The 13197-nt window shown below is 42.7% G+C and overlaps 1 protein-coding gene across 1 annotated transcript in view; it reads left to right on the forward strand.

Moving 5' to 3' along the window:
- LOC137073267 (paraspeckle component 1) overlaps window positions 1-13197 on the forward strand; it is a 64588-nt gene that overhangs the window by 14149 nt on the left and 37242 nt on the right. The window contains exons 2-4 of the mRNA XM_067441580.1: window positions 6214-6515; window positions 6610-6705; window positions 6823-7019. Coding sequence (XP_067297681.1) covers window positions 6214-6515; window positions 6610-6705; window positions 6823-7019 — 595 coding nt within the window. The remainder of the gene's footprint in view (window positions 1-6213; window positions 6516-6609; window positions 6706-6822; window positions 7020-13197) is intronic.

A 13197-nucleotide genomic window follows, 5' to 3' on the forward strand; every position in this document is an offset into this window, starting at 1 on the left:
AACTCCGTTGTAGCCAGTAAAATAGTCCAGTTGGGAAAAGCGTTGTGTGTATGAAGAGGCTCTGCTCATCGACTTGTCGGTTCTCAGTATTGAACGTGTCCGAGAGAAACGGTTTTCGATTCTGTACTGCTGATCCAAGGACTGCTGCTCGTTCAGTTACTCGCGCATGCTTTGTATCAGCTGCTCGTGAGTTCCTCAGATTTCTCAGCAAAACATGACTCAGTTCAGTGAACGGTTGGAGTTATAACATACTTCAAGACTAGGGCTGCACGATTTGGGGAAAATATATAATTGCGATTATTCTGGGTAAAATTGCGATTGCGATTTAAAATGCGATTATTGTTATTAATATTTTTTACAAATGAAAAGTGTGTGTATATAACATTTTGTGTTTTTATATTAATGTGACTAATAATAATTATGATTATTACTACTGCTAAAAATATTTAAAAAAAAAAAAGAAATATTACCATTACAATAACATTTTCATAATTACAAATAAAAAATAGTATGTCCGAATAAATATAACAATATAATAATAATACTAATTATTAGTATTATTTGTGTAATATTTTACAGAAAACTTATTTAAAAAAAAAAAAAACTGCTGGGTTACCTAATATGCAGACAGCCTATGACTAAAATACATTAGAAAGGTCTAAGCCTAAGGAGAAATAAAAATATGATGTATATATAAAAATGCCCAAACTAAATGAAATTGTAATCGTTTTGAGATGGATGGGATGGGATAAACCTTTTCATGAATCGATCAAATGAAACATTTTACCATGTAAACGACCTGACTGAATTACTTTTGAGTGTGCGTCATTATATGACGTACACAGCGCGCACTCTTCCGTGCTCACATGCACCAAGCAAGTTGACAAGAGAGGAAAGTACATTTTTCTGAGGGATAAACTTTTTCTTTTGTAAGAAGTTATGAAGATAATGTTGGCATAATGACACTGTCCCTAAACCTACGCATATAAGCACACATTCAACTACTTCAACTGCGCCTGACATTAGAATAAATTTTTTTCTGAGATGATTATTACACTTTACAACAAATAAATAGCTTTATAAAACCGTATAAGTCCTGTTGGCCGTTGAGAGTTGCTATGGCATCCGTAAACACATACCAGCTGCTGGAGAGGACGTCGTCGACATCTGATGCGGTAACGTTAGACAAACTGAAAGCTGTGACGATTGCATAGTGCCACTTCATATCGATTAAGTTGATAACCTGCTGTTTCAAACATTAAGTTAACAATTTTTTTTCCCATACAGGCTGTGGCCTGAGTTCTGTTTATGACTGTCAGACTGTTAATGCATTTGTGATTTAATCTCCGTTACGGCGGTGTTGTTGTTTTTTTTTTTTCATAGATATTCGAATATATTGCTTGATATTTGATATCCGTTCGAATTTTTTAGAAAAATGACAGCCCTGATGGTAATATAAGAATATCCTCTAAGTTTCAGAGCTAAAAACTTCCTGGTTAATCAAAGAAAAGCTTTTATAGGCATCAGGCTCAGCAGACTGTCCTGTGCTTCATACTTACGTCACTGCGTGACGAAACACACCTCTACAGAATGTCTAATCCAGTAGCCCCGCCCACCGACTTATTGAGCTGTTCAGTCAATCACAAGCCAGCAGCAATAAACATGTGAAAGAAGATAGCAAGCAAGACATTGTGGAAGAACACAGACGCTGCATAAGCTTCCTTCGGATCATAATATTAGGAATTTATTATGCTTGCGTGGGGAAGACCGTAGTATTCACTTCATTTCACTGTGGAATCATTTGTAAACACATCTCCGGTCGCTGCTGGATTTGGATCACACTTATGGAAGTAAAATGTGTTTTTATATGTAATAGTATTGCATTGTTATAGATCATTTTGCTTATGTGTACAGTCCCTGACAAAAGTCTTGTCGCTTATCTATTTTCTAGAAATACCTGATATTAACCGGACTTTTAATTAATTAATTGGTGTTAGAAATAGCTCATATGAAAAGCTAAAACCCTCCCAAATGATGTTTAATGCACTGAAATAAATAATGTTCACAGAAAAAATATTTATCATTTAATCAAGACGGAAAGGTCAAATTTTGGCAAGACAAAAGTTTTGTCGCCTATACAGAAATTGAACAAATTTAGAGCAAATACAAAAATATGTCAGCAAATTAAGTTGTGGTGCTGTGAGATCCAAATGTAATATCTTGTATGACTTCCATGAGCTTGAAGGACTGCATCCATGCGGTTTGGCAAGGATTCATACAATTTATTGATGAAGTGATCAGGAATAGCTAAGAAAGCAGTCTTGCATGCCTCCCAGAGTTCATCAATATTCTTTGGTTTCGTCTTCCATGCGTCCTCTTTCATCCTACCCCACATATGCTCAATGATGTTCATGTCTGGTGACTGGGCTGGCCAATTCTGGAGCATCTTGATCTTCTTCGCCTTGAGGAACTTTGATGTGGAGATGGAAGTATGCGATGGAGCACCGCCCTGCTGCAGAATTTGGCCTCTTTTATGGTTGGGAATATAAGAGGTAGCTAAGATTTCTTGGTATTTTAGACTATTGATGTTGCCTTCCACCCTGCAGATCTCTCGCACACCCCCATACTGGATGTAACCCCAGACCATGATTTTTCCGCCACCAAACTTCACTGTTTTCTGGGTGAATCTCGGATCCATTCTGGCTCCAGTAGGTCTTTGTGAACTTTGTGAACTTTGAATTGGAACAGTACTTGGGCAGTACTGATGGCGATTCACAAGTCCATGCGAACACAAGTACAGACAAGAATGTGTATTAACGGGGTGGTTGCATGCGATTTCACTTTTTTAACTTTAGTTAGTGTGTAATGTTGCTGCTTGAGCATAAACAACACTGCCACGTGAACACGCAACAAAGTGGGTGAGGCCATGTTGCAGTCATTACGGAAGAGAGAGAGCTGTTGCAGTAGGCTAGAGTGTTGCAGACATACCATGGAAACAGTTATTTTCATCCCAAGTCCACGACTCGGACTTGTTCGGCCTTCCTCGGGACGCTGGACTTCAGGAACAATGGTTAAAATTTGTGTTTAATTCAGTTCCTGCTGATTACAATGTAAATTTAGCCAGCTGTGTACATTTCATGGAAGATAGCTTCAATAATCTTCACGAGTTCAATATTGGATTTGCTCAAAAGCTCATACTAAAAGATGAAGCAGTTCCCACTTTAAAGGCAAAAGCTGTTGTTTATGGGCCTAAACCTGTACGTATTTTAAATGTGTAACATTAGTTTCTGTGTGTGTTTTGGTTGCATCAAGACCACACGGTTTGGCTACGCTAGGCAGTTAACTAAATTGTTTCATATTTCTCCAACAAACGGCTACAAGCACCAACGAACTTATATGTAATCACAACCGCGAACATTGTTTATTTATTTATTTATTTTTGACTTTTCTGTTTTAGTGTACAAAGTTTGTTGTGTTTGACCACATGCTAGTTTAGCTGCAGTCATGCAAAACAAGTTTGTGTTTCATTTAGCCAGTGCAGTAAACTAGTGGAGGCATAGTTAGGTTTTGTTACCGGCTCATAATTTTTTATTTTCTGCTAAACATATTTGGTTATATTCATTCTACAATAACAAAAATTGGTATGGCAATATTGATGCCATTATTTACACTGCAGATGTGACATCCGTGGTGTTTTTTGGGCAGTACTGATGGCATTTTCAGACAACCTGTGCTTGGCACTTCAGCCAATAAAAATACATGAAACTACATTTGGCCATTTAATCAATCTAAGACCAATGTGGTTTTCAGAGGGATTGGCTTCATAGAAGCAGGAAGCAAACAAGCCTTTCAAAGGACAGTGGAGACAGCGGTAAAATTATTTTGGAATAAAATCTGAGAAAAATACACCGTAAAAAGAAAGAAAAAAAGAAGTATTAAGACATGTTATACTGCGTCCCATAAACACAACCAAGCCTAAAAAAACACCACGGAACCACCCTTTTAAGAAATGGCTATTCCTTTTTTTGGGTGGTAAATAATGCCGCAAATATCAGTAAATTGACAAGTACAAACCTTGGTAAATCACATTGCATGATTTTTAAAAAATACTCTCCTACCATAAATTTTGCATCTGACCGAGAAACTCCTACAAATGCATATGCAATAAGGTCAGTTGCACAAATAGCCCACGCCTTTTCAGCACTTCATGAGTAGCTTTCTATGTTTGTGTTTGTGCAGAATTATGTTTTCTCCTATTTTCACTGTGTGTCTTTAATAAATCCTGACTGTTGATTTTGAATGCAAAAGGAGTGTTTGGGCTGGCGTCATCTTTTAGTAAATATGGCCCTAACGCCCGTTTCACACATACTCCGTCTGCAGTGCGTGTGCGGTGCGTATTTTTTTCAGTACCCATGTTAACGGATGACAGCTTTCACACTGCACGCGGATGCTGTCCGTCAGTCCGTTCCAGGAGCGTTGCGTCTGCAGCAGTGCACGGATCGTTTTCGTACCGAGTCTATTTTTTGCTGCGCTGCGTTGCTGCATTAAAGTGACAGAACATTGTTCGCATTAAAATAAGCATGCACTGACGCGAAAATCTAGTAATTTCACCACAGGTGCAAATCATTTAAAATATACTCTTGTTTCAAAGTCAACACATGGCTTTTTTTCTCAAGTAAAGCAACAAAACGACACCTTACCTGGCATTTAGGTAAAAAATAATGTGCCATAACGGATAGCACTCATACTTTCTTGGAGTTGAAAAGCAAAGTTCTTTTTGACCTGCAGGATTTCTTTTCAAAGGGTGTAAAAACGAAAGAAAAGACGAGAGTCGGCTGTTTTTGAATAGGCTATTGTAAGTTTCCAATTTAAAATGTTTGTGATTTAGGCTATAACCTGTGTTTAAATGTTTTGCCACTTGTGTGAGCTAAATCTAAACTATATAAATATGAATAAATTAATTTAATAAAATGTTGTTTAAATGTAGTAGGCTACGTAACCTGACTTCTATTTAAGAGTAAACAAAGAGAATTGGAATTCTGACGAGGCATGTTCAGTAAAAGCTTTTGGATTTTAAATAAAAAATTATGAATCAATGCTGTGTTTGTGGTGTGCAACAGCGGATCAGTTGCGGACTGCAAACGCAGCATATGTGAAAGGACTACAGGGTGTGGGGCTCCTGCAATGCACACGCAACGTAACACGCACCGCACACGCACTGCAGACGGAGTATGTGTGAAACGGGCGTAAGACCGCGTGCCCACCAAATCACTTTTATCCCCCTGAAAACACTAGGAGCTTTGCTGAAAACTATTGGCTGCGAGTGATTGGGAGTGTTTTGGCAGCATGTTTTTTTTTTTCTTCCGGTTGGCATTCATTGCTTGCTATGATGCGGAATATCTGCAATAGTGTTTACCAGTGTCTCATTTCACAGATAGTTTGTTTCTTTATATTGATTCTTTATAAAAGGGTTGATACAGTGTAAAGATTTCGCTCTGGCTCTTGTTTTAAATTTAAAAAAATCCTGCCATTGGGCTTGTTTTCATCTGTTGACTTTGTACAAGTAGAATGGGGCGACTGGTCAGTGTTGTATTTGTCCCACCCCTCCTCAACTGTGATTGGATGGCTGGGTAAAAAGTGACCGTGATGAGTGCTGCGTTTTACTCAAAGTTGAACATTCTTCAACTCTTAGTGACTGGTGACCAAAAACTCTTAGCACTTGAGCATGAAATAGATGCTCAGCACCTCGTTATGCTCATGTTGTTAAAAAAAACATGGCGCTTCCATTGAAAACAATTGGATACGCCAGCCAGCCGTGTGAAAGAATAAAAAACACTTTAGTGGACACACGGCCTAAGTTTCATAACTGGCTGTTTTTGCAGCCCCCCTCATAAGGAATCCTGAACCCCCATAATTATTTGATAATGTAGAATGGATATATCAGTATTAAATACAACCCATAGGTATAATTAAACTTGTTTTTTTATGTTTTTGTTTTTTATCAATACATTTATAATATCTAAAAAATTTATATTGTTTTGAGAATACTATCTCCCAACCAAAGCACTATAAATGGGGTTGCTATTTATAAATATCTAAATAAAAAGTAAGCAAAGAGAGATTTATGTTTGTGTTTGCTCACAGTGTATGTAAACAGTTTTCTTGTAACATTCGTTGACCATATTTTCAATTGTCACTTTTTTGATTATTCAGGAGACAAGAACACTTGCAGAGATTGCTAAGGCTGAGCTGGACGGCACTGTGCTGGGAAACAGGCCCATCCGGATTCGTTTTGCCACACATGGGGCTGCACTCACAGTACGAAACCTCTCACCAGTGGTGTCCAATGAGCTTCTGGAACAGGCTTTCTCACAGTTCGGCCCAGTTGAGCGGGCAGTAGTGGTGGTTGATGACCGAGGCCGACCCACAGGCAAAGGGATTGTGGAGTTTGCCAATAAACCTGCTGCCCGAAAAGCCTTGGACCGCTGTGCAGATGGAGCCCTTTTGCTTACAATGTAATACATTTTTATTTTCACAGTATGATCCGTATTTATCAGTGATAAGAGATAAAAGAGTTTTGACATGGATCTTTTCTTTTTTTTCTTTTAGGTCCCCTCGTCCAGTCATTCTTGAGCCAACAGAACAGTTTGATGATGAAGATGGTCTACCAGAAAAACTGTTGCAAAAATCAGCACAATATCACAAGTATGTCCTCATAAATTGAGATTAATTGTATTCCATTTGCATGTAAGTATATCTAAAGAAAAAATAATAATTTGCCTCATTGTAGTTTTAAATTAACTACAAGAATCTTCAATACAGGGAACGGGAGCATCAGCCACGCTTTGCACAGCCAGGCACCTTTGAGTTTGAGTACTCATCTCGCTGGAAGGCTCTGGATGAGATGGAAAAACAGCAGAGGGAACAAGTGGAACGGAACATACAAGAGGCAAAAGAGAAATTGGAGGCTGAAATGGAAGCTGCCAAGCATGAGCATCAACTCATGATGATGAGACAAGGTAGTATGCTGTTCTACAACACACTAGTTTTTGAAAGAGCCAATTATTTTGCCCACCACAATGCTGTGAGGGAAATGCTTAAATATTTGGATATAATAACATTTTGTGCTTGAAAAGGCACTTTTGTTACTGTAATGAAGACAGCAGACATGATCTCCCACAGCCAGTGTGTCGTTTCATTTCTGTCCTTCAGAGAACAGTACTTATGTTCTTAAAGTCCCATTGAACCGGAAGTAGCAACTGAGTTTTCTTCAGTGCTGTGACGTATTACCAAGCAAAACGGAATATTAAATAGAGGGCAGGGTTTGACTTCAGTGCGTCTCCACTCCATCGATTGCTCATAGCAGACTTGCGGTTGGAGGGGAGTGGTTAAGCATTTTCAAACTGACATCATCTGAGAAGGAACGCCGTTTCCAGACCGAAAGTAACTTCTCAAGTTTTGGTTAAAGATTACCGTGACAAACTATTTTTTTCTGTGTATTAAAGGTACATACCTCTCTCGCCTCACTGCATGAACTTAATCGCTCTGATGCGCAGTGACATTTTGATAGCATTTAGCTTAGCCCACTAAGCCCAGTTCATTCACTATGGTACCAAACAGATCAAGTTAGAAGCATCCAAACACCTCCACAGTTTCCCTATTTAAATAGTTACACAAATAGTTGAACAACAAAGTATGGTGACATAAAATAAAACATGGCACTTTTCTAAGCGGGTTAAAAAGGAAAACTATAATGTATGGTGGAATAGCACTTTTGAGAGTACTTCGACTCGGCGCAGTAAACAGTCACGTCTGCAAAATCCTATTGATGGAAATAGAGAGGCGAGAGAGGTATGTATCAACTCATTTTAGTTAAGGAAATAACTAAACTCTATTCAGAGAACATAGGTTACGTAAGTAACCCGAGACGTTCTCTTTCATAGGTTCAGTCGACGCTGCATAGTAAATGGTAAATAGACCTGAACAGCTGGATTAAGCTAACAGAACATGCAAACCCAGAGCAATGTCAAGATCTAGACTATAAAATTTTACAAAGGTGTGCGGTGAGGACCAACCTGCCGCGACAAAAGTGTCCTCCAAGAGAGCCCCCTTGGAGAGCGCCTAAGAAGAGGCCAAACCTCTAGTAGAGTGTGCTCTAATGCCCAGAGGTGAAGGAACTCCGCACCTTGTAAGTTAAAGAGATAGCCTCTGTCACCCAGTGTGAAATTCTCTGTTTCGACGTGGCAAGCCCACGGCGGCCGGCTCTGAAACACACCAGCAATTGGTTAGACTTCCTCCAGCCACCTGACCGGTCAACATACCGGTGGAAAGAATGGAGGATGGTGACCTGCGAGCGGAAAGATGTGGACAAAACCTTGGGGACATAACCAGGTCTGGGTTTCAGCGAAACCTTAACCAGGCCGGGAGCAAAGTTCAAGCAAGCTTCGCTTACAGAGAGGGTCTTGTAAGTCTCTCACTCGAGCCAATAAAAGAGCAACCTTAAGAGACAGAACCTGCTCCGGGGCTTACTAATGGTTCAAAAGGAGCACCCGTCAATCCCTCCAGGTCGATGGACAAGTCCCAAGAGGGTACACCAGGGGAGTGAACTGGCCTCAGGCGCCTGACCCCTCTCATAAAAGATGAGACTAATGAGTATTTCCCCAAAAGGGCTTCATCCAACACCCTGTGAGCGGCGATAGCCGCTACATTCACTCTGAGCATAGTAGCTGCCACCCCAGCTGCAAACTTCTCCTGTAGAAATTCCAGAACTGAACTAATAGGGCAGTCGACTGGACTTCTATTTTGGGCTGAGCGCCATGCCTGAAAGACCTTCCACTTGCCAGTAAAGCTTCCTCGTAGAGGGGGCTCTGGCATTAGCGATGGTCTCCTGCACGTCTCCCTTAAAGCTACACTGTGTGATATTTTCCCCCATCTAGTGGTGAAAAGGTATATGACCATCCAGTGAATAATAGTTTCTGTTCCTCTCAATTTCGATTTCGTTTCAACTCCTACGGTGGCCGATTTAGTCGTGGCTTCCAGTTCGACGTCTTCGGTGAGTGTTGCTTCAAGTGATGAGGTTACTTTTGAAAACTATTATAATTTGCAGTTATTTAATTTGCCAAATGATCTATGATCAAATTAATCTATGTGAAATGAATAATAGTTTTACGTTTTCGTTATTTTTTTTACCATTTCATTGCTATCATCAGCTATCAGGTTCCCAGACGAATGCAAGCTATTCTTAGTAAAGTAACTTTTATCAGTGCTATCGTTATTCTGTATATTGTACTACATCACTAGCGTAAGGCAAAGTTTACATTGTAGGCTATATCAGATTACAGGACAGATGTGAAAGTCTCGCTTAGAAACAGCTAATTTACACTAGCATTATCAGATTAGACTACATTGTGTACAGTAAAATAAATGAAAAATAACTATAATTTAAAGTGCCTACATATATAGCCTACAAATTTAATTTTATATTTAATATTAATCTCATGTTATCCGTCATAGAACACGGATTTATGTTAAGGTAAACAATACTTTTTCATCATTGACGCGAGGAAAACTTGCCTAGATGTCGTTCTAATCTAGTGTTATGCACAGCACACCATCATATAATTAGCCAAGCAACAATAAAACTTCCAATATACACATAGGCTGAATTAATATTACCTATCGAGAAGAAAGCAGGCAACGTCGGCGTCCTTTTTAAAATCGTTGCTCCTCATGAGTTCTTTCAATCTTGGAAATGCCACTCCAATATTTACTTTTGTCTTGTTGATTTGCCCGTTGCGTTGCCATCTTAATTCTCTTTTCCGCTTCCTTGGCGACTCTGGCAAATATCCTCGAGAATAAGAGTGATCCTCCATCATCATATAGCAGAGCTCAAGCAATCCCCCTCTTCACATTCGACACAGTGCCATCATCGAGTGTTAAAACGCGAAAGGCGAAGCTTGAATTTACGGGTATGTCCCTCTTTGGCAAATGTACTTTCAAGATGGAGGGGCAACATGGCGACCGCCATCCGAACCCTCACCTGTATGTATTTTCAATGGTATATTATAAACTTACGAGAATACTTTATTACTTGAAAGAAGTAAATATACATTAATGAGCACATATATTTTTAAAAGAACTAAGTGATTTTAGCTAAGAATTAACTAAAAAAGTTACACAGTGTAGCTTTAAGACTGACGGCCTCTTAAAGGCCACACCCACAGCTTCCAGATCTCGGGAAGGGGATGCTAGATCCTGCCCTGGAGCTGTGAAAGCAGATCCTCTCTGACTGGAATCTTCCAAGGAGGGGAGTCCAGAAGACTGCCACCAGCAGATGACAGGCCCCACTCTCTCTCACTCTGTGCAGAACTGCCGGAATCAGCTTGATGGGCGGGAACGCATAGAGCCTCAGCCTCTGCCAGGGGTGAGCGAACGCATCCACTCCCAGCGGCGCAGGAGGGCTTAGAGAGAACGAAAGTGGGCATTGGGACAACTCCTTCGTAGCGAAGAGGTCCACCTCCGCTCTGCCGAACCACTCCCACATTTAGGGCTACAATGAGAGGATTCAGCATCCATTCCCCTGACCTGAGTTTCTGCCTCAAAAGGAAGTCTGCCGTGAGGTTCAGAACTCCGGGGACATGGACTCCCTGAGCCCACAGAAGGAAACGGCGCGCATGCCTGCCCGGGGTGTGCGACCGTGAGCCCCCTTGGCGATTCACATGAGATACCAACGCCATGGGTTCTGTCCTGACATTGACATGGTTCCCTGTTAGGAAAGGGAGGAAATACCGAAGGCTCAGGAAGACCTCTCTCAGCTCTAGGCAGTTCATGTGCCAGGCCCGAGTCTCCCCCGTCCAGATGCCGCATGCTGGACGGCCTTCAAACATCGCACCCCAACCGGTGAGAGAGGCGTCCGTGGTAACCATCTGGCAACGGGAAAAAAAAACATGACGACACCTGGAGAAAATGTGGGTCTTGCCACACTGATAGGGCTTGAAAGCAACCTTGTGATGCCCTCAGTAGGCTGTAGGGAGATCCTGTAGACCAGATCCCTACACGTTTCATCCACCAATGCAAGGGTCTCGTGAAGCAGCCTCAGAGGAAGGATCTGGGAGGCTGCAGCCATGAGGCCTAAAAGCCTGCGTTATTTCCCTACAGAAACATGATGGTAGAGCTTGAAGTGGGCCAGACATGTCCTGATACTGGAAATCTGGGCAGGAGCCAGATGGGCCTGCATTGACACAGAATACACCCTAAGAAGGTGGTCTGTTGGGATGGTAAGAACACACTCTTGGTGTTCACTCTTAGGCCAAGGGAACGGACGTGACGAAGCACAGAGTCTCTGTGAGCATTCGCCATCTCTCTGGACCTGGCCAGTAAGAGCCAGTCGTCCAGGTAGTTGAGTATGTGGATGCCCTGAAGCCTCAGCGGGGCCAGTGCAGCATCCACACACTTCGTGAACGTACTGGGCGCCGGAGCAAGGCAGTAGGGGAGCACCCTGTACTGGAAAACCTTCCCTCCGCAGGCATACCTGAGGAGCTTCCTATGTCGCTGAATGACCTGAATATGGAATTATCCATCTTTCAGGTCTATCAACACAAACCAATCCCCTGCACGAACCTGGGCAATGATAGACTTCAGCGTCAACATCTTGAACCTCCCTCAATATGGGCCGCAGACCGCCATCCTTCTTCGGAACCAAGAAGATGCTGCAAAAGAAGACGTCCATAGGCGGGACTATCGCTCCTTTGAGAAGGAGGGATGACAGCTCCTCCTGTAGAACAGAAGCCTCTGAGGTGCTGTTTACTACAGTATGGAGGACCCCACTGAAGCAGGGGGGTTGCGGCAAAACTGAAGTGTGTAGCCCAGCTGAATCGTGCGTAGCACCCAGGGTGAAACTCCTGGAAGACGTTTCCACTCTTGGATGAAATGAGAGAGGAAGAGGAGTAGGGAAGTGCAGTGGGCATACCTGATTTAGGGTGCCGATCTGGGACTCCGCGGAAGGATCGCCCGGCCGCAACGGAAAGCCGACTGCATCCAAATGCGGCGAGGAGGGTGCGATGACCTGAGTGAGAAACATAAGGTCCGCTGAACATTGGAGAGAACGGGCCATGTCTACTAGAATATGGGTAGTGGAAATGTGATCCGACGGACTCAGGGACTCAGGACTCTGAAGCGTCTCCATTCCCTGGCGGGGGGGTGGCAAAAGGTTGAGCCGACCCGCCTCTCAAAACGCACTGGGCGGCGAGTGTGAAAGGGTTGGAATTGGAGAGCGGCCATGGGGCAGTCAGAAACGCTTGCACGGCACGACTCTCTTTCTCCTGACTGGAGAGGCCAAGCCAGCCTGACCAGCCGCGACCTAGGACTTGTCGATTAGAGCGGAAGAGGTCCTACACGGCTTAGAAGGGAGAAGAGGGCGAGATTTCCAAGTGTAGGCAGAATAAGGTGAAAAATGAGAGGCCAGTGTGTCTTCAACTGCCGGAATAGCGGAATAACCACACTGCCGCATTAGTAAGGCGGGCGGAAAAAAGGTTGTTTCCAGGATCTGGAGACCTCGTTGTGCAGATCGCTGAAAAACGGCAGTTTCCTTCTCACCGTATGAATTGCACCAGCACCACTTAGAAATCTCTCATCGAGCTTAGAAGATTGCGATTCGTGGGGCTCATCAGGCCAATCGATTGCAAGCTTCTCATTCGCGCGTGAAAGCACATCGATGAGCTCGGAGTAGGCCACAGAAGGCCACACATCCTGGCCGCTAGGCGGGAGAGAGTCGTCAAACAGAACAGGCCCGAAATCCTCAGAGTTGGACGCTGTCGTAAGCAAAATGTCATCCAGGCCGAAAGAAACGGTCTTGCATGCTTCCGGGCTGGGCGACAAATAATCGTGCGCGTATACATGCGGCAAAGCTTCACTGCACGCACACACGCTCGGGAGAGGGAGTGAGAGAAGGAAAATAAGTCCGCTCGCACTCGATGTCCTCGAACTCAACATCCGAACCCCAGGTCGCGGATCCGAGGAAGGCCTGATCCGCCTTGGGCGGGCGGGGAAAAACGGAAGATTCATTCTCAAAAAGAGAGAGCCTCGAACGGAGGGTTTTAAGAAGGAGATTATCGCAATATTTTCATTTCAAGTTCCCTGAACCACCTCGTGTGCATGGGGGTCATCGCTCAATATACAGGTCCTTCTCAAAAAATGTGC

The sequence above is a fragment of the Pseudorasbora parva genome, chromosome 4 (genome assembly GCF_024679245.1).
Source record: "Pseudorasbora parva isolate DD20220531a chromosome 4, ASM2467924v1, whole genome shotgun sequence".
Taxonomy (NCBI): Eukaryota; Metazoa; Chordata; class Actinopteri; order Cypriniformes; family Gobionidae; genus Pseudorasbora; species Pseudorasbora parva.